This window comes from Ahaetulla prasina, chromosome 1, assembly GCF_028640845.1.
Source record: "Ahaetulla prasina isolate Xishuangbanna chromosome 1, ASM2864084v1, whole genome shotgun sequence".
In the NCBI taxonomy this organism is placed as follows: Eukaryota; Metazoa; Chordata; class Lepidosauria; order Squamata; family Colubridae; genus Ahaetulla; species Ahaetulla prasina.
The window spans coordinates 268,782,799-268,804,999 of NC_080539.1; the positions used below are offsets into that span (position 1 = coordinate 268,782,799).

The window sequence follows — 22,201 nt, forward strand, 5'->3', positions numbered from 1 at the left end:
GAAATCATCAGTACTGATTTTATACACTGGTTACAGTAACCTTTCTTCCTGTTTATATTTTTAGGTTTTGAACATTTTAACAAGGAAGCTAGTCCCTGCAAACTAATTAAGTGTCTTGGTTTATTTACGACATTAAGCAAAGAGTAACATTGTATAATGTGGTCCTTTATCTTAACTAAATCTATTGTTTACATATGTACAACATAGGGTCGACATGGGTGGCTGAATCAAGGTTTGGTGAATTATTTACAATTGTGTGGGTTTATACAATGTGCTATTTGCTTAAAAGAGCTGTGGTGGTATAGTGAGTTAAAATGTATTGTACGCTAACTTGGCCCACTGCCAGGAGTTTGATCCTGACCATCTCAAGTTGACTCAGCCTTCCATCCTTCTGAAGCCAGTAAAATGAGGACCCAGATTGTTGGGTGCAATATGCTGACTCTGTAAACCACTTAGATAGTGCTATAAAGCACTATGAAGTGGTATATAAGAAATGCTGTTGCTAAGCACTGTTAGAATGATGTATGATCCAAGCCAAGATTTTATATGAACCCTGCTTTTCCTTAATCAAGAAAAACATAGCACTTTACTGCAATATTTTTGCATGCTGTTGATCACACTGTAGAATTTGACGTGATTTAACATAAACCATGGCTAAGGTGCTCACCAATAAATACGCATCATATGGTATAGCAATCTTTCTCTATTTAGGCCAATTATTTTCAAGTAGTCTTTTGCTAACAGTGTTTTAAGGATTGTTATTTTGTTTTTTATTTTCAAAAAAATGAAAAAAAAGTCCATGAAACTGCTCTATGTGAAGTCAGGCAAAATTAATCCAATCCCTTTCTTTCTTAAAATCTCACACCCTATCAGAAATAAAGCTAATATGGCATGACTATTACTTTTAAATTAAGAATTGCTTGATTATGTATTAGCTGTAAGGACAACATGCTAACTCCTTTAACCATAATCTGATGAATGGGCTGGGTTCAGAAGCTGTGATGCAAGCAAACAGAAAATAGCAGAAGACAGTAGTGAGAAAATGATACATCTGATAATGGTGGATGCACACCAATGGTGTGATTCAAATAATTTAACAGCTGGTTTTCTGCCCTAATGATTTCTTTCAACAACCAGTTCACCAAACTGCTCAGAAAGTTAACAACCGGTTCTCCCGAAGTGGTGCGAACTGGCTGAATCCCACCACTGATGCATACCTTAGACTAATACCAGCTAGTCAACAACAACAAACATAAATTGGGACAAACTATAAATCAAGAACCCATCATAGGACTACTTTGCAAAAACAGGTGGATAAAAAGAAAAACTGAGACCCAATTGCAGTTAATTCCAAGAGAAAAAGATGAAACTGAACCAGAATGTATGGTTCTGTTGAGCTGTTCCATACCTACCTTAGAACACCATTCCAGAAAGGACTAAATTATAGGGAGTATTAAGCAACTGAAATTGGAGAATCGGTTTGGTATAAGAGTTAAAATACTGTAGCAGAAGCTGAGAGACTATGTTTTGATCCTCCCCTAGGGATGATCAAAAGGATGGGTGATTTTGGGTCAATAACTCTCATAATATAGTATATTCTAAAAACAAAATAATGGTTGAAAGTCAGGGAGACATACAATCTCATAAACCCAAATCCAATACCCAAATTGGATAGCAAAATGAAAAGAAAAACTTAACTAATTAATCAAACAGGACAAATGAAGTATAAGAACAATGGTGTATGAAAACCCTCCTAACCCCAAATATGGATTCATTATGTAAATGACACTTTCATCTTAAGCAAAATAAATAAATAAATAAAGGTTAGAAAAAAACTGCAGTGTAGTAACCTACTACTACAGAAAACAAAAATAGATTAATCACATATTTTCCAATCAATGGATATCCATGCAACTTCATTAAAAGGGGTCTATTCGATAAAATAATCACAGTACAAATATTGCAAGTCATGAAAAGGATAATTCTTTCATACATCAAAAGCATCTCAGAAACCACCAACATCCTAATCCAACTCTTTAGCATCACTGTAGCTCACAAACCAACAAAATCCTTCCATACTAATGATTAAAGTTGCTGGCCTAGAAACCAGGAGTTCTAGTTCTGCTTTAGGCATGAAAGCCGGATGAGTGACTTTGGGTCAGTCACTCTTTCTCAGGCAATCACACCCTAAAACTTCTTGCTATGGGAAAAATAGGAGTACCTTGAGTTACTTTATAAGATTGGACAGGATGTGTTTCTGGCAATTTTCTAAACATTTGTCTTATACAATAATTTTCATTATATTTAAATGACTCCTGTAATTTATATCCTACTTTTATTACTTTATAATAAGCAGATCCGTGATGGTTTTCAGGTAGGAAAGCACTAGCCTTTCAAAGGTTTTCATGACTACAGATGTTAAAGCAACTGGTCTGTAGTCATTCAGTTCCTTGATGGTGAAACACTGCACAGCTGAAAAACGTTATTAGCATGAAAAAGTGGTGATGAAATCTTCCCAATGTCAGAGACTCTTAGATAGTTTTAAGAAATGCCTATCTGGTTATTTTCTGCCAGGCATATGGATTAATTTTTTGCTTGAAATTTTTTTTTCATGATTTTTTTTTGTTTAATCACATCATCTTGCCTTTATATACTGTTTGAAAGAATATAAAATTCTGATATGTGCATCTGTATTTAAAAAGAAAAAAATGTTTGCCCTGGTGCTGCTTATTTTTTTATGTCTGCAAATGCCAATGGCATTTCTTGGTGTCGAGTACTCATGATGTTACCCAAACTGGAAATTAAATGGAAGAAGAAAGCCAACTTTGGAGAACAGCAAGAACCTGACAATTGAATCCTGAGCTACTTATCTTCTTCACTTTTGTAATAATGTATTTTTCTAATGTAGTCTCTGAGTGTTATTTTTGACCTGGGTGGATATTTGAAGGAGTAATTTAAACAGGAGACATTTTGAAGAATGATGAATTAGTCTCAGCCCCAGCATTGGAGTTAATGTAATTAATATGGCATATATTGCAATTTTGCTATAAAGTATTTCTTTTCTTAATACACTCTTCCAGTCCTCAGTTGAGGTACAGCTGGGAGTGAAAGTAATAAGATAACATTACATAATTGTGAGTTATTTCCTCAGCTTTAGCCTGTCCTCCAAGTTATTACTTCTAGATTACATTCGAGAGTATTCTAAATCTCTTAAAGACTAACTACATTACTTGGTAGAAGCCATTCTTATCCATTTGGGCCTTTTTCAGTCTGCAATTTGTGGAAAAAGGAATTAAGTTAACTTTGAAAGTTGGAGCGTCTTTTCATTGTGACATGTGAAATAAGAAGCTAGGCCAGAAATGAATTCTGTTTTTTCATTCCTTCCATGAGCAGATTATAAATGGGTTTCTCTCTTCCCTTTCTGAACCTTTCTGTCCTTTTCAAAGTTGTTACATTTTTGAACAGCCAGTCAACATTCTTGCCACTAAACAAAGAGTTATCAATGGCTAATTGAAGGGAACAGATGATTTTATCTCTCCCTCCCAATTGTTTTCTTTTTTTTTTAAAAAAAAAGTCCTTTTGCATACTTTATACTTCCTTCTAGCCTTCTGATATTCATTTGCATGAATGGCACTTGTTTGGCTGCACAAATACAGTATATAGGAAGGAAGGAGATAGGAAAAAAATGACTAGGAAAATCTGAAGTTTATTTCAGAATTACTAGGTTTACACAAATCAGTTGAAAAACTATTTTAAAAGATGAAATTTATATACAAGTAGTCCTCGACTTACAACCACAATTAAGCCCAAAATTTCTGTCATTAAGTGAGATATTTATTAAGTGAGTTATGCCCCATTTTACGACCATTCTTATCTCAGTTAGGTGAATTACTGCAGTTGATAAATTAGTAACTTGGTTGTTAAGTGAATCTGGCTTCCCCACTGACTTTGCTTGTCAGAAGGTCGCAAAAGGGAATCACACGACCTTGGGACATAGCAATGGTCATAAATATGAACCAATTGCCAAGCATCTGAATTTTGATCACTTGATCATGAGGATGCTGCAAAGGTCATAACTGTGAAAAACAGTCATAAATCACTTTTTTCAGTGCCGTTGTAACTTTGAACGGTCACTAAATGAACAGTTGTAAGTTGAGGACTACCTGTAAATCTAAGGATTTTTAATTCAGAAACTGCATTGATTTCAACGGAAATCCTGCATAATCATGCTTCAATTTGCAATTTGATGCTCTTGTGTTCCTTTATGTTCTTTGTTACTCCAGGGGTCATTGTAACTCCATTTATAAACATGTTGTTTACAGATTAAGGACCAAGTTTCCTCATACCAAGCATGATACAAACTTAGGTTTCGTGTTGAGTCCGGTCATGTTGCAAAGAAATGTAAGTGGAGAGAACTCCAGCATCAAGATTTCAATAGAAATTGGGGGTTTCCAACAGCCAGTGACATTCACATGTGATGGTATGTGCATTTTTATTTTAATAGATATATTTCAGTAGATTGAAAGATTGTCAAAACATTGTTGGTAATGAATTATACCCTTGAGAGAAGTCTTTGACTCACAACCACAATTGAGCCTGGAATTTCGGTTGTAACACGTTGCAGTTGTTAATAGGATCACCATATGAGTTGACTCAACTTTACAGCTACATCATGGCTTTTGTAGGCAAGGTCATTGATTGTGCAGGTTGTTAAGTAGAAAGTGGAGGTGCCTCAGGTTAGATAAGTCCCTGGGAATCCTAGAGCAGGCCACAAGCAAATTATAGGGGTTTTTCAGTGTGCATGGATGCAGGGAGACATCGGGGGGGGGGGGAGAACTTGCCTTAGCTTGGCAACACAGCAAAAAAGCATCACACTTTTTTGTCAGGAAATGCAAAAAATGCTAAAGGCAGCCACTCAACTTCAGAGTCTTAAAATGCCCCCTTTCCCTTGTTCCTGTATAGGGCTGGAGTACTGAGGCTGGTTTTGTAGTGAAAAACAGAAAAAGCTGCCTTTACTTTTCCAAGGCTCTGGAAAGAAAGCACCTCTCTCCCAGGACTCCACAGAGCACCTGCAATTCCAAAAGGAAATAATTGGCTGCCTTTAGTGCTCCCCCACTCTTTGCAAAAGGCCAGGCAGGGCATGCCTCATAAGCTTCATGGTTTTAAGAAGTTTTGGCTTGACTTCCATGGGTTACACAATTCCTAGAGATCAATTTTACAGGAGCCATTTCCATTGGAACTGATATTAAAGATGTGTGAACTTTTACCTGCATTTTTAATCCCATCCATTCTGTTTGCAACGTATGTTTTGTTTTCCTACCTTGTTTTTCCAAGTTTGATGTAGACATAGCGCATCAAATATGCTTTTTGATTACAACTGAATTGATTTTTGAGAATAAATTGCTGTTAATTTTTTATTCTATTCCTCAAATTGCTAACTACAATACTCCAAAAACTGTTTGGTTTGCATTGAGTTAATTGCTCATATTTTTCTATTTTACAAAACTGCCTTCATTTTACTATTTTTGTTACATTCTGCATTTGTTTTTCTCTGAACAGTGAGTTCTCCAGTTGAACTTATAATAATGCAGGCTCTTTGCTGGGTGCATGATGACTTGAACGACGTAGATATTGGCAGTTATATTTTAAAAGTTTGTGGACAAGAAGAAGTTTTACAGAAGTAAGTTTTGCTTCGGTTATATCCTGATTTCTAGAAAACTCTAGTGAATGAAAATTTGATTGTTACTAACTGGAAAAGGTGTAACTAATTTAGCAATAAGAATTAAAATAGGTGTTATCGTTGATTTTGGAACTCTATTCATTTAGCTATGGCATGTTGTACATTTTATTAGTTATACTTTTTCTTACCTATTTAAATTTCAGATTTATAATGTCATACTAGCATTGCCAAATTTAACTATTCTTAGAAAAAATATCCTGTCATGGAATACATTCAATTGTCCAAAGCAGAATCCTGTAATTGAAAATGGCAGCTAGTTGTAAAAGCATGTGTCTTGTCAGTTACTTACTTTTAAAGTTAATATAGTTTTGGCCTATTGCATCATCTCTTAATCTGGAGTTTTATTAAGAGTGATTCTGCCAACTTTTCATGTTTAGAATACATGCTATACAGTAATGGGGCAATATTAATCAGAACAGACACAGCTTGGAATATGAATTCTGTGTTCCAATTAAATATGCCAAAATAATAGTGTTTTAAATATGTCTAGATTTATTTTATTTGAGGCATGTATTTGATCAGAGTGTTTTGATACTTTAGAAGACCAGAAGCCTAGCATCCTAATTATTTACTATTAATAACATAGTAAACAGAAATTCAGAATAATCTGTATAAGCTTTTCCAACCATGATTGCTATTAGCCCTTTTCTAGTTCTGCTAAGCAATATTTGAAAAGAGAAATGGGAAAACTAGTAAGGGGAAGGGAGCCGTGGATTCTAAAAACTATGTCCATATATTTTTATTTATTTATTTGTATCCTGCCTTTATTTATACAAATAATGCAAGGCATATGAATATATCCAACAAACCTTTCTCCTATTTTCTTCATAACAATCCTGTGAGTTGGTTTGGACTGAGAGTGTGTCTGGCTCAAAGTCACCCAACTGGTTTTCATGGCTAAGGCAGGACTTGAACTCATTTTGTTGAAAATCTTATTGATAATTTGAAATAGTGAATAATCACAGCATTTGTGCTTTTCACAGCAAACATTGTGTTGGAAGCCATGAGTATATTCAAAACTGCCGAAAGTGGGATACAGAGATTATTCTACAGTTATTAACAAATGATGTTATTTGCAGAGATCTTGTACGAACAGTAAGTACAAAAGAAACTCACTTATCAAAACAACCATCATTTATTAATTTTGTATGTAGTATTGATGTTCTGCATATTCCTTGTTTTATTGTGTTGTGGACTCTGTCTTGTAACCATGACTCACACATATCTAGAATTATGAGTTATCTCTGGTCTATTTTCTTCCCCTCTCTGTTATGCAGCTGATCAAGTAATTCAAGAGCAGCCAGAAAGTTCTTTCAGTAGAAACAGTTTCCATGATTAAAATTGTAAACTATCCTCATTACAAATATAGGCTAATTGATTTATTATGAGCCATCAAATCAATGTCAACTATTAGCAACCGATTAGATTTTTACCATGACAGTCACTAACTTGGCCCTTCAGATCTTCCAGCAGTGCAGCCGTTGCCACTGTGATTCCATCTATCTTGCTGTTAGTCATCCTCTTCTTCTCTTTCTTTCCACCTTTCCTGGCTTTAGAGCTTTCACCAGAGAACTAGATTTTCACAAGGTGATACATCCCAAGATCTCCACTCTTGATACTGGCCTGAGAAAGAAAAAAACTTTCAAATTGAGCTCAGATCCTGCTGTCTATTGGATATATTCGTATAGTTGTCCTTGATGTAACAAGACATAGGTGGTTTACCATTGCATTCTTCTGAAAATGTTTCCACCCTCCCAGTATAGACTATATTCCTGTGATTTCCTGGTGATCCCTAAATATTAACCATGCTTACTCTCTTCTTTAAAGATCAGCCAATATATTTCTTCCCCAGTATGCTAGAAATTGGCCCTAATGACATACTTATACATATTAAACTGACTATAAATAGTAAGATTCCTGATTTGCAATATTCCACTTCCAGATACTGTTTGCAGATTTAACCTGCCAACTTAAAGGCTAGGAGTGAGAACAGCAAGCATTACTACAAGTGAAAACACAAATGCAGGAAGCATGGAGATTTAGAGAGCGTGGTGTTTTTTTTTTAAAGTCTAAGAAATCCAGTAATGAAAAGAAAACTGATTATACCTGTGAAACAAATTACTGTTACACTTAAGTTTTGTTATAAAAACTGATAATTCATCCTGAGCAAAGCTAGTTAAACTGGAGAATACTATCAAATATTAGTTCTTGTTATATGAACTTAACAGCCAGTCACTTTTTAGTAGAGAAATTGAAAGCAAACATTTCTTACCAGTTTTCTGTTTAAGGAGGTAGCAAAAAAAATGCTAATTTTCTTATCTTCAGAACTCTCAGAATAAAACTGGCTAGCCATCTTTAGATTATTGTTTACAGGTGAAGGGAGAATATTGATAAGTTTGGCAAATTACTTATATATTTTCTATTATTAGGAAGATGATGATGGGACAACAATAGATTTGACAAAACATCTCTGCCATGTAGAAAAGCTTTTCAAAGAGACCATTCAGAGGTAACAGCTTTGTCATAATAATATTTGTTTCAATTTTGGTGCTGCCCAGCACCAAACTCCAAAATATTTGTGACATATTCAAGTATTTCTAATAATGGGTTCCATCTAGCCTACTCCAATGTCTGGGAGAACAGCAAGTTTGTTAGGACCTTCTGGAATGCCATCAGGATGGGAGCTATGTAGATCTTAGAAGGGAACCTCATTCCAGGGGCAAATCAAACATTACATTTTGTAATTCAGCATTTGTTATGTTTGTGTCTTTTTATTCATTTTACAAAGCTTATACTAATAGTATGTCACAAGTAATAGAATTATTCTCATTGGTTCCAGCCACTCTCTTGAAGAACTATTAGAAGCTTATCACAATCAAGTTGACATACTGCTTAAAAATAAGGTAAACGTTATCATTCAAGTTGTCTCCTATTATGGTTATGCAAAGAAGCACTTGGCAATGCATATTGGTGTGAGTGACATACTCCTTGAACTCTTGAAATAGCTGCATCCTCTGGAAGGCTCTGATTGCTATAAAGGCTTTCTAATTGTCAAGAAGATCTGAGCCTCTGGGAAAATTCAGCTCATTGGGAAATGTGGTTTTTTTCTGTGCATCAATGTATGTTGCAAGACACCCTTATGAATGATTCACACGGCCTACTTCCAGTACATTTCATGCTTTACTAATCATATATTTATAATAATATTTTAATATATAGATATATTTATATTGTACCATTAGCTGTTTGTGATTTGGGATTTGCTAGATGTTATTGATCAAATACAAATTTTTTCCTAAGCCTCACTTTCCAATCTACTTTAAGCTTCATACATTACTTTTTGTCCTCCAGTTGAAACATAGTAGTTCCCTAAGCCAGCAGTCCCCAATCTTTGCAGCTTGGCAGCCTGGCTGGGCACAAGTTGGACTGTGCACGCATGCATCTATGCATAGGCCTGCTGCTTATGCGAGTTGAGCTGCATGTATGTGAGAGAGAGTTGAGCTGCACACATGTGTGCCCGGTTCCGAATAGGCCAGGGCCCAATAGAGGGCCACGGCCCAGGGTTTGGGGACCCCTGCCCCGAACCATACTATAGCTTATTCATGTCATAAGTACACCATTGTCATTAGAATAGAATAGAATAGAATAGAATAGAATAGAATAGAATAGAATAGAATAGAATAGAATAGAATAGATTTTTTTATTGGCCAAGTGTGATTGGACACGCAAGGAATTTGTCTTAGTGCCTATGCTCTCAGTGTACATAAAAGATACATTCATCAACAATTCTAAGGTACAACACTTAATGATAGTCATAGGGTACAAATAAGCAATCAGGAAACAATATCAATATAAATCATAAGGATACAAGCAACAAAGTTACAGTCATACAGTCATAAGTGGAAGGAGATGAGTGATGGGAATGATGAGAAGATTAGTAGTAGTGCAGATTTAGTAAATAGTTTGACAGTGTTGAGGGAATTATTTGTTTAGCAGAGTGATGGCGTTCGGGAAAAAAACTGTTCTTGTGTCTAGTTGTTCTGGTGTGCAGTGCTCTGTAGCATCGTTTTGAGGGTAGGAGTTGAAACAGTTTATGTCCAGGATGTGAGGGGGTCTGTAAATATTTTCACAGCCCTCTTTTTGACTCGTGCAGTATACAGGTCCTCAATGGAGGGCAGGTTGGGAGCAATTGTTTTTTCTGCAGTTCTAATTATCTTCTAAACCGCTATCTGCACGCACTCTCATACCACTACCTAGGATGTGCTTGGGGGGGGGGTATATTTGTTTTGGATGGCTGTTAAGGCTTCTTTGATTGGCACTTGGGTGAAGAGGGATATGACATTGAAGCTCACGAGCTGAGCTGTAAGTTTTGTTCTTTATGATCTCTATGAACTATGAGCCAAACCCCCAACCAATCAGAACACACCTCCACCCAATCAGAACACAGCCAAGCTCCCAACCAATCAGTTCAAATCCCCACTAGCAGTTAAAAGGAAGAACCAGCTGTGATCACACATTGCTCCTAGAAGCACGAAGCTGTAGACACCAGTCTGAAGATGACGAATGAGACTTCGTCAAAATGTTGCCAAGACACTTCCAATTTTACACGGGAGAAAACCCGAATAACCAAAGACCTACATACAAACACCCGTGGAAACCTCATCAATTGTTAGAGTATTTATGGGAGGAATAGAAGGGGATGTTCTGCTGGTTAGTGGAAATGTAGTTGAGAAATGTTGGATTTTATCTTGTTTATTTTTTCTCTCTCATCAGAATCGATTTAAAGCAATGGAACCAGTCATTAAAGCTGTCAGAAAAATTTGCTATTCATTAGATGGGGTAGAGACTCCAGCAATTACTGCAGCTGTAAAGAATCTAAGAAGAACAGTTAACCTTCCAGGGAACAAGAGCCCTGAGGTAATTAGCTAAATGCTGCAGTTTTCTGCTATATTCTATTTATACAGTGGGGCAGATACTGATTCAGTTCCATCTTCTACACCATGTTAATTATCGTTAAGCAAGTTGATATAGTGAGACTGATTTTTTTTCCCTGATTGCTCACAGACAAACTTTGCAGTGGTGATGGTATGAGCATCATCTGATTCAAATTACTTTTTGCTTCTATACAGGTAGTCCTCGATTTATAACAGTTCATTTAGTGATCATTCAAAGTTACAATGGCACTGAAAAAAGTGACATGACCGTTCTTCAGTTATGACCTTTGAACCATCCCCATGATCATGTGATCAAAATTCAGATGCTTGACAGCTGGTTCATATTTACGACCGTTGCTGTGTTCAAAGGTCATATAATCACCTTGTACAACCTTCTGATGAGCAAAGTCAGTGGGAAAACCCAATTCACTTAACAACCAGGTTACTAACTTATTAACTGCATTGATTCACTTAACAACTGTGACAAAGGTCGTAAAATGAGGCAAAACTTATTTAACAAATGTCTCACTTAACAAATTTTGGGCTCAATTGTCATAAGCTGAGGACTACTTATAGTACAAATAAGGAGTACAAAAGATCTTGTGACATTAATATCTAAATAATAAGCAGAGATATTGATAACAATTCAACAAAGGTTTTTTCCCAATTTGGAGGGATTGATAATTTTTTTCATATCTCACTGGACAGGGATCTATAATATCATCAGATGACACTAGCAAGAATCCAATTGGTAAGTACAAATTAAATACCTTTCTTCAATCTTTTAAAGAGCATTCTGATCATTACCTTCTTAACATTAAAAAACAATTATCTAGGTTCTTTACAATCTGAAAATCCTCTTCAAATGAGCGTAGATCAGCTGACCTCTGCAATGCATGCTCTTCTTCAACTCTACTTGAACTCATACCACAGTCCTTCATCAAGCACTCCAAGGACTACGAAAAGCACTAAAGAAGCATGGACTGCCACAGAGCATCTCCAGTTCACCATATTTGCTGCTCATGGAATTCCCAATAATTGGGTTTCAGTGTGAGTATTTACACTAAACTGTACCTTTATCCTGAATGTTATGTTCATTTTTAGTGACTACATTTTGCTCTGTTTTTAGTTATGAAAAATATTATCTGGTTTGCTCTTTGACCCATAATGGAAAAGATCTCTTCAAACCAGTCCAGTCCAAGAAGGTTGGCACATACAAGAAGTTCTTCTATTTGATTAAATGGGATGAATTGTAAGTGTCTTTTTTTAGTTTACAGAGTCATAAAAGTATTTTCTTTATGTAACGTCTGTCACATTCCTTTAAACTGTTAATTAATTTTCAAAAATCCCATTAATTTTGTTAGCTATAAAAAGATCTTTTCAACATAATTCGAAAGTATAGGCTAGGGACTAACTGGGAGAAGTGCTTATTGTTCTGTTATTCATGTCTGTGTCTGAGTAAGACAACAGTGGAATCCCTCTCATTACACATAGCTATTCAAAACCTCAGTATGGCTGCTTCAAAGGCCTTCTCAGTGTCTCTGGGATTTGCACTACATGGCTAAAAAAAATCTGCTTATAATAGCATACCAAGACCTCGGAAAGCCTCAAGCAATCATGTTGGGTTTTTGAGTGTCTACAGGTTATTCAAGGAATATATTTAACACTCATTGATTGTTTTGCACAAGCCTAGAAATTAGAAGGAACCATTTGTATATTAAATGTTTCACAAACATTTAATGAATTTGTCAAATATAGCAAATATAAAACTTGTTGGCTAGGTTCTCAAATCGAGTTGGTTCGAAACCAGATAATCCGTTCTATATTTTATGTGTGGAACCAATCATTTTAAGAAAATATATATTTTAATTAGCCATTATTATCATAAAAACCTTATGTCAATTATGTGTAATATGTTTATTAGATATTGATGAAATAATTTTCATGGTTTCAAATGACATAACGAGATTTAGCAGGCATTGAACATATTAATTTTTTTTTCTAAAATGTAATTAATAATTATCTAACAAACCACTTCTATTTATTTTCCAGAATAATTTTTCCCATCCAAATTTCTCAGTTGCCATTAGAATCCATCCTATGCCTTACTCTTTTTGGTATTTTAAATCAAAATGGTGGTAATTCACCGGATTCAAATAAACAGAGAAAAGGCCCAGAGATCTTGGGTCAGGTTTCCTTACCGCTCTTTGACTTTGAACGGTAAGTATTTGAAGCAAATAGTAAAATGCTAGAAACCTTCTTTAATCTTAATTTTGCTGTTCAGAGGAGTGGTGAAAAGGGAAAAGAAAAATCAATATGAATTAACCCAAGTGAGATTCTAAATTCCCTCATTTCTACATGTAAAAATATATTTAAAAGCTTTACTGAAGAAAAATATGTTATGTTCAATGTACAAAATAGGTCAGCTTCAAGTAGTGGTATGCTAATAAATATATAACCACTAGATCTGCCAGATCCATTGTGCTGCTGTGCTGCAGGTTACCAACACAGTTTATCAGTGCACAAATTCCTGAAAATGTAAGGATTACTTCTCACAAACTGATATGAGCTAGCCAAAAGAGATTGTAGAAAGTTATTAAACTATATTCAGATTTAATGCACAGGAGTTTCTTTAGATCACAATTATACATGAGGAATTAGTGGCATTCCTGAGGTGATTTTTTTAAATATAAAATGTATTGTCTCTTGAAATGTCATAACATTAAATCATATATTCTATGCTTTTAGAATGTTAACATGTGGGACAAAACTTTTACATCTTTGGATACCTCCTCAAAATTTAAATACTGTCTCTGGAGTAGCCCCTAAAAAGGGAAATCTAATGGAAAGGATAATGTTGCAGGTAATATTGTTTTCTCAATGTTTTAAAAAAAGCATTTATATTCTATTTATAGTGGTGAAATGTAATACGCTCTGTTTCCCAATAGAAATAGGTCCCATTTCTATTTGGTCTTTCAAATCATCCACAAAATAGTATATGAGAATAAAATTGTTTTTATTTTACTAGGATTATTCAACAAGCTATTTCAAGCATTTTGAAGTTTCCAGGATGCTCAAATAGGCCAATTTGAACATAGAATAGTAATTTTGCACTTGAGAGTAGACATTTTATAAAGGTTCGTATCTGAAATTTTTATTTCAAAACTGATTGCACAGTTAATAAGATAAAATAGAAGCATTTCCATATTCCTACACATATTACATTTCAATCCTGAATTCCTCTCTGCCAAAACATTGGGGATTTTATCATTATATTTTTATTTGATTGTACTTTTATCCTGGGCTATTGGTATAATGCAGAGATACGGACTTATATGGAAATGGTTGCATGGGCATTCAAGAGTTTCAGCCAGTGGTTCCTCCCATGAATTTTGAGAGATGCACTTCTCATTTATGGATTAATAAGAGTCCAGTGTTAACTGGAAACAGGCAATGTTGCTTACCTATTGTAAACCATAGTAAGCTTGTGGTTTGTGGCTCTCAGAAATAAAATATAAGCATGTATAAGTATTACATGCTTAACCTTAGCCAAATCACAAACAAATGATTCAGAAACTGCAGCTTTCTGTTCACTTGTGAGAAGAAGCAGTGTTCAGACACAAAGCCCCAGGAGAATAATGTTGTGGTAAACTAAACTTATGAGCAGTTTTGAATATTAATTTATTGTTCTTTCCACTTTTAAATGGTATCACTTTGATATGGTAAACAAAATAGCAAGCACTTGAGTTTCTACCATCAATGCCTACCTTGTATACCAGTGATAGCTAACCTTTTGGTGTTGCGTGCCAAAAGCAGGGGGAGCGCAGGGGGTGGCGGTGGGGGTGTCACCTGTGTGCCTACACTCATAATTCAGTGCCCCCCTGGGCCCCACCCCCGTGCATTCACGCAAGACCCCCCCCTGCACTCACCCTGCTTTTGGCACATGATGGCAAAAAGGTTACTGGTGGGCCCGTTAGGCCCGTTTTTTTGCCCTGCCCAGGCTCCAGAGGCTTTCTTGGAGTCTGGGGAGGGCAAAAACAGCCTTCCCCACCCACCCGGAGGCCCTCTGGAGGCTGGAAACAGCCTGTTTCCTGACTTCCGGTGGGCCTGGAAGGCCTGAAAATCAGCTGGCCGACGTGCACATGCACGCTGAAGCTGAGCTAGGGCAACGGTCATGTGCCCACAGTTATGGCTCCGTGTGCCACCTGTGGCACGTGTGCCAGAGATTCGCCATCACGGTCATATACAGTACATCTACTGTATTCATTATACGTGACAAACTTTCAGGTACTATAAATGTCTTTCAGATATTATTTTCCTATGATGTACTTTATTGTGTATCTACCAGTGCTCTGTTTGACCATTATTTTAGAGATAGTTTCTTACAAGATTCTGCCAATGCCTAACAGTCAGAGAGCTTCTAATATACTGCCTTCACTAGAAAAGTTGGGATGAAAATAACCCTTGCTGAGCTGTATGGTATAGTCTAACATCAGCCTAGGAAACATTTTATGACATTTTGTGTTATGTCATAAACTGTTTAGCCCATATTGAACTATACAGCACAGTCAAACATCAATACAAGAAATGTTTTATGACATTTTGTATTATGTCATAAATTGCTTTATGATAATGTTTATATCATAAAATATTCTATAAGATTTGCCATGGCAGTCATGGGCTCCATATTTTGGATGCATTCTATAAGTTAGCCCATTTGAAGTACCTTCATTCAAAATGTTTTGGCCTATGGCCACTGTTTCACCCAGTTAAAGATTGTTTTTAATAATATATAGACAGTAGGGAAGGAAAAGAAACAAGGTGAAAGAGATTGAAATTTAAGTGGGGGAAAACTGAAGTGCCAGTAGAACTTTCTATTTTGTAATTTATTGATTTATTATTTTAACATTTCAGGTTGACTTCCCTTCTTTACCATTTGACATTATATACAAAATTCCTCAGGCTGCAAACAATTCAACATGTAATTCTATAGACACATTGGAGAAAGATTCAAGGGAGCGTCTTCTTTCCATTATTTCCAAAGAGGGTACATATGGGTATGTTCTCTTGGTTACTTCAAATCTAACATTCCATATGCAGATTATTAAATATGATCATTCCCCAGTATTTATTTCTGCTGTGTATATAGCAATTTTTGACAAGATTCTAGAGAATATTGAGAACTACGTATGCATAATTTATTTCTTTTCAAAACATAGTCCAACTGTTACTCAGAAGGGGATGTTGAGTAATTGAAACTTTGAACTATCATATAGCAATATTCTTTTTAAAAAGGCATTTTTAAAAATTTGAAGTATACTCAGACAGTTGACTTTTAATCAAAGATTAAAAGGTTGTCCTTGATTTGTGACCAGTTGCTTAGCAACTGTTGAAAGTTAAGATGAACCTCCCAAAAACGTATGGCCTGGTATGGTGGCCACCCCCCTGTCACCCTACAGACATAAGACTGTGTTTTGGACAGTTGGCAGCCAGCCCACATTTACGGCCATTTGCAGCATTCCACAGTCACAGTTTTTAATGGTTTTGCTGGGAACTGGTATTTACTTCCAGTTTCCAGCAAAAAAGCAACGAACATAAGGTTTTCTTAACAACTGCAACATTTGCTTTATAACCGCAGCACTTGTTTTTAATGCCACCAAAAAGAAAAGGTTGTAGAATTAGGTTGGTCACCTGATGACTCACTTTATGTTCAGGCTCAATTATGGGCAAAAATCAAGGACTACCTTAGTACAGCACAGTGTACAGTAGTACAGTATTTGAAAGGTTCAAGTGTGAGAGCCTGAGAATTTCCTTTTGACAGAAAGAACTGAGGCGGCTGATGAGTTTGGGAAGTCAAAAATAATGCTGCAGATGAAACATGGATAACAAAGGAATTTATGGCCGCCCTTATATTCAAAGTTTATGAATGCAAGGTTTCCTCCAGTAGTCAATGTTCAGTTCAATTAAAATAGCTTTAACCTGATCAAAATGTTTGGTACCCATTACCAGGCTAATTCATAACAGTTTTATAGCATCAAGATGATCCAGCATTTCTTTTGTAAAGAAGTTATTAAAACATGAGTCACGATACCACTTGAAGTTTTCAGTTCCTCTTTTAATCTATTCCGCATATTTGAAATTGAACCTCATGTTTCGAAGATCTAATGGAATAAATGAAAGGAAAGCAGAATGAATGATGATGGAATTCATTGTAGTTGTAATAATAACGTTAATATTTGGATTGATTTTGCCTCAGAAAAAATAGTTACACCCAGGATTTGTTTTTTATGGTTTCTAAGTGTTAGTGACTATAATGGCAATGTAATGAATTAATAAATATGTTTGGAATTATCTTTTATAGATTATCTAGGAAAGATAAGGCATTTTTATGGGACAAGCGACATTATTGTTACACACATGCAGGCAGCCTGCCCAAGATATTGGCTAGTGCTCCAAACTGGGATTTGACCAATCTTCCTGAAATATATTTGCTACTTCAACAGTGGTCTCCTTTACCTCCACTTACTGCGTTAGAATTGCTGAACGCAAAGTAAGTTAGATACATTTATTTAAGACTCTAATATGTTTTTAAAAATATTATAGATTATGAGCTATTAAGCATTTCTGGATTATTTCTAAGTAAACAGCCTCTGTCAGTAAAAGCCACATTACTGGTTTCACAGCGTTTTGCCATGTGGATGTTGTTGATAAAGTACAAATTATCTTGTATATCTTACAGTTCTAAATTGGGTTATTTGCTAGGCTGAAACTGTAACATTATGTTAACATTTGTTACAGTGGTGAAATCCAATTTTTTTTACTACCAATTCTGTGGGCGTGGCTTAGTGGCCGTGATGTGGCTAGGTGGGGGTGGCTAGGTGGGCAAGGCAGGGAAAGGATACTGAAAAATCTACATTCCCACCCCACTCCAGGGGAAGGATACTGCAAAATTCCCATTCCCTCCCCATTCCTGAGGAAAGGATATTGCAAAATCTCCATTCCCACCTCCTCTGGGACCAGCCAGAGGTGGTATTTGCCGGTTCTCCGAACTACTCAAAATTTCCGCTACCGGTTCTCCAGAACCTGTCAGAATCTGCTGGATTTCACCCCTGCTTTGTTATGTATAACTACATCAGAATTTAAAGATAAGTATTTGATTTAAGTAAATTTAATTCATAAAATCTTTTTGTATAGGTTAAAACTTTATTTCTAATGTTCCCCATTAAAACTTTCCCAAATATCCTTGGAATGTGTATTCTTGTCAAACTTAAATCAAGAATGATTTCAACTGATCTTCTGATTTGTAGTTTTGCAGATCAAGAAGTAAGAACAAAGGCTGTACAGTGGATTGAGGCAATAAACGATGATGAACTTGCTGACATTCTTCCCCAGTTTGTTCAGGTCAGAAAAATACTACATTAAAGATACTGAGAAGGGAAAACATGGCATTTATAACTGCACAGAAATTAATCAGAAACCGCAGTTACTTTATGGAAGTAACATTAGGAATTTTGGTATTAAGTCTAATAAATGAGCTACAAGATAAAATGCCATTTTAATTGAACAATAGCATTTACAGCATAAAACAAACCACTCTTCTTATTCTATTTAACTGTATCCTTTTCTGTTCCCCAGTTATTTCCATGCAATTTCTGTTGCATATTTGGCACCCTCAGGTTAAACAACCTGAGTGAAATTTATTTGCATCTGTTTATATTGAGTCTAGTAAATGAGGGTAGATTGTGGTCAGCACCAAGATATCAAGGCCGGTGGTGTCTGTAAAACCTCAGAATTAAATAATCAAAAATGAAAGAAAACGACCAGTCTCATGCAGTCCTCAGATTTTTCAGTACATTATCTCGGAATCTTTATGGGATTCTGTTGTTGACTTGACACCTTGCAAAACGGTGTTCTCATAAGATTTCATTGATTGGGGTGGGGGGTGGGGGTGGGGTTAATAGATCTTTGGGGTTTGAGGCCTGAAAAGATTATCAGCCTGTGGTATATGATTGAAGAGTCTGTGTGAGGAGGAAAATAGGTTCATAGAGATCTAATGAAGGAGCAAGTGTAGAAAATTCAGGAGAAATAATTGAAAAGATGTAATAAAATAACATTTGTTGGTTCACACATGAATTAAATTATGTAAATTATTGTGAGCCTGCCTGAATGTTAGCATTTTCATTTAAGATCTTAATGTTTCCTTTTTCATCTCAAAGGTTTCCTCATTTATAAGGATAAGAGATGGTTTATATTATGTTACAATCTTGACTGTATTCCAGTTATTTATAAAAATAACAACAATAACAATGTCATTTCAATGCTGCTTACATATTTTTGTTACTATTTATCATATAGCTTCAGAACCATTTTGAATATGCTCCCTATAAAAATAGTCTTATATTTTGTTGCATATTGCTATTTAATAAGGTAATAGTTATTCAAAGGCTGTGGGTAAAAAAAGATCCAAAAATTTGAAGAGACCTTCTGATATGTGAATTGATAAGGAGATGCAAAAGAAAGGGAAGTGTAAATATTATCTCTCCTACATCCAATTTTTTTAGATGAACTATGCTTCATAGGAAAATAGGCAGACAGAATGGAATAAATAGATAAATTGATTGGTTGGTTGAGTCTGAATGGTAAGTTTAAACAGTGCTGAATAGTTTCATATTTTAAGGAACATAATTTTGGGAAGTTCATTTGATTGAAAAACTGTTGATGTGGAAAACCACTTATGCTAAATTGCCTTTACATCTAGACTATAACTTTGTATAAAACTTACCTTTTGTGTATGTTTAGGCATTAAAATATGAAACGTATCTGGACAACTCTTTAGTCAGATTCCTCTTGGCCCGAGCATTAGGAAATATTCGAATAGCACACTACCTATATTGGTAAGATTTATATTCTTTTTCCTCATCTTTCAACATGATGTTTATATTTTCAAGAACAAGTAAAAAGCTGATGTGAGAACTTTAAAAATGAAGAATATTCATAAATCTTTATAGGCCAGAAAAAATGTATGCTGTTGCTGATAGAAATTAATTAGGTGTTCTGAAAAAGCTATTGTATTTTTTCCTGAAGTTCTGGATTGCTTTCTTCTGTTCCAAAGCATTAATTACCACATCTTGCATTAGTCTCTCTCTAAAACTGAATTCAGATAACATGTTTGTGTCTTAAGCGAGATTTTGCTTGACATAGGGACAAAAAAACCCCATTTAACTGATTTTAACTTTACATAAACGTAATATTGTAAATAGGGATGCGGTGGCTTAGTGTGTAAGACACTGAGCTTGTCGATCGAAAGGTCGGCAGTTCAGTGGTTCGAATTCCTAGTGCCGCATAATGGGGTGAACTCTCATTACTTGTCCCAGCTTCTGCCAACCTAGCAGTTCGAAAGCACCTAAAAAATGCAAGTAGAAAAATAGGGACCACCTTTAGTGGGAAGGTAACAGCATTCCGTGCACATTTGGCATTTAGTCATGCCAGCCACATGACCACAAAGATGTCTTCAGACACTGCTGGCTCTTCGGCTTTGAGTCGGGATTGACTAGCACGTATGTGCGAGGGGAACTTTTACCTTTACCTTTAATATTGTAAATGCAGTGGAAGGTGCAGTATAAATTAATGCAAATAAAACAACAGTTTTAGATGCTATTGTCTTCTCTCCACACATTCTCTGTTGATTCATAGTATGAATCTTCTCTTGAATCTGAATATTTACTTTGTTTTATTTTTATGTACATACACATTATTTTAAACAACAAAAATCAGCGTACAGTAAAAAAGCATAAATTAAAACAATTCACTCTAAGACCATTTCCAAGATAATAATAATAAAAAAAATCAAAGTCAGAGTGCAATCTGCTATCTGTGCTGACCAATAACAAGGTAAGCAGTATGAAGTGTTGAGCTTCTCCAGTTTAGGTAGTTCTGGGTTTGGATGCAAAGGAAAATACTTTACATATGTCCCCACTCATTGTATGTGCACATGCAGAATACTCATGTCTTCTTGGGACTTCTAAATGTGACGGCTACATTCATTGAGGCTTATTAAGTCAAAGATTATATCAGCCCTTTGTCTTCTTCCACTCTCTGGGTCATAGATCAACCAGCTAGTTGACCATGTGGTACTTTAAATCCAACTTATTACAGAGGCCCGGTGTGCTCTAGTGCAGGGGTCTCCAACCTTAGTAACTTTAAGGTTTGTAGACTTCAACTCCCAGCCAGCAAAGCTGGCTGAGGAACTCTGGAAGTTGAAATCCACAAACCTTAAAGTTACTAAGGTTGGAGACCCCTGCCCTAGTGGTGAAGGTATTAGATTAGGGGAGAGCAGATCCAGCTTCCGGTCTCACATCAGCCACAGACATTTGCTGAGTGACTGGGTGGGCCAGTTGTTATCTTTCTCAGCTGAACCTACCTCATAGGGTTGCTGTTGTGGAAACAAATAAAAGGGGGACACGTTGTATACCCTGCCTTGAACGCTTGTACAAAATATGGCTCAAATAAGCATGCGTGAAGGAAACCCAATCTAATGTTATGTAATATTTTAGGTTACTAAAGGATACCTTGCATGATACCAAACATGGAATGAGGTATGAGCATATCCTTGGTGCCTTCCTTTCCATCTGTGGCAAAAGTCTGAGAGAAGAGCTGGAAAGGCAGTCAAGACTTGTGCAGATCTTAGGAATGGTTGCAGAAAAAGTCAAGCAGACGAGTGGATCAGCCAGACAGGTTGGTGAAGTGATCAAGTTAGGTGTAAATGTGAATGAAAGCACAGTTACATTTATTAATGGTACAGTCATATTTCATATGTAATCAGCCACAGTGAGGTTTTTAGGTTACTTTTTCATCTCTTTAACAAAATTCTGAGCCTTGTAATATGGACTGAAATATATAAACCCCCCAAATACACCGCTGCTGCTTCCCATACCAGATTATGTTATAAAAGGACACTGATATAACTTAATGCTTTATTCATAATGAAAACATTTCTGCATATCTGGTTTAATGACATTTAACCTTGAATTGGTTATTAACAGATGGTTCTGCAAAGTGGAATGGAACGTGTCCAGTCTTTTTTCTTGAAAAACAAATGCCGCCTGCCTCTCAGCCCCAGTCTTGTAGCTAAAGAATTGAATGTGAAGGTATGAGCTGTGTGACGATAATTATTGGTTCCTCTATATTCCTCTCATCCTTTCCCATTTCTTTCTACTTACCTTTTGGGTTTGTAAATGTTAGGAGATTAATGTTCTCTATTTTTTGATCTGCAAATTGTTCAGGGGACATAAAATACATATAACCACAGAATTCTGGCCTCTAGTTTTGACTGCTCCATAAGAATAATTATAAATTACACTAGACAGAGCAGTCTTCTTAAAGGTATAGTACATTTAAAAAGGTTCAAAGCCTTTTTAAATAAACCAATTTTGTTTCCAGCCTTGCAAAATGCTCACAGCAACAGCTATTTCTTCAAAAGTCTCATATAACAATATATCTCACTTCTTGTGATCATTCCTCCTCAGGT

At 35.8% G+C, this 22,201-nt stretch overlaps 1 protein-coding gene across 6 annotated transcripts in view; it reads left to right on the top strand.

Annotated features, from left to right (window-relative positions):
• PIK3C2A (phosphatidylinositol-4-phosphate 3-kinase catalytic subunit type 2 alpha) overlaps window positions 1–22,201 on the top strand; it is a 56,742-nt gene that overhangs the window by 15,593 nt on the left and 18,948 nt on the right. For all 6 annotated transcript variants that reach the window (XM_058158719.1, XM_058158700.1, XM_058158710.1 and 3 more), the window contains 17 exons: window positions 4,323–4,480; window positions 5,560–5,680; window positions 6,724–6,835; window positions 8,170–8,249; window positions 8,580–8,643; window positions 10,514–10,657; window positions 11,383–11,425; window positions 11,511–11,724; window positions 11,804–11,926; window positions 12,727–12,894; window positions 13,423–13,537; window positions 15,589–15,731; window positions 17,036–17,224; window positions 17,982–18,075; window positions 19,474–19,568; window positions 21,228–21,408; window positions 21,717–21,821. In XM_058158719.1, coding sequence (XP_058014702.1) covers window positions 4,323–4,480; window positions 5,560–5,680; window positions 6,724–6,835; window positions 8,170–8,249; window positions 8,580–8,643; window positions 10,514–10,657; window positions 11,383–11,425; window positions 11,511–11,724; window positions 11,804–11,926; window positions 12,727–12,894; window positions 13,423–13,537; window positions 15,589–15,731; window positions 17,036–17,224; window positions 17,982–18,075; window positions 19,474–19,568; window positions 21,228–21,408; window positions 21,717–21,821 — 2,149 coding nt within the window. The remainder of the gene's footprint in view (window positions 1–4,322; window positions 4,481–5,559; window positions 5,681–6,723; window positions 6,836–8,169; window positions 8,250–8,579; window positions 8,644–10,513; window positions 10,658–11,382; window positions 11,426–11,510; window positions 11,725–11,803; window positions 11,927–12,726; window positions 12,895–13,422; window positions 13,538–15,588; window positions 15,732–17,035; window positions 17,225–17,981; window positions 18,076–19,473; window positions 19,569–21,227; window positions 21,409–21,716; window positions 21,822–22,201) is intronic.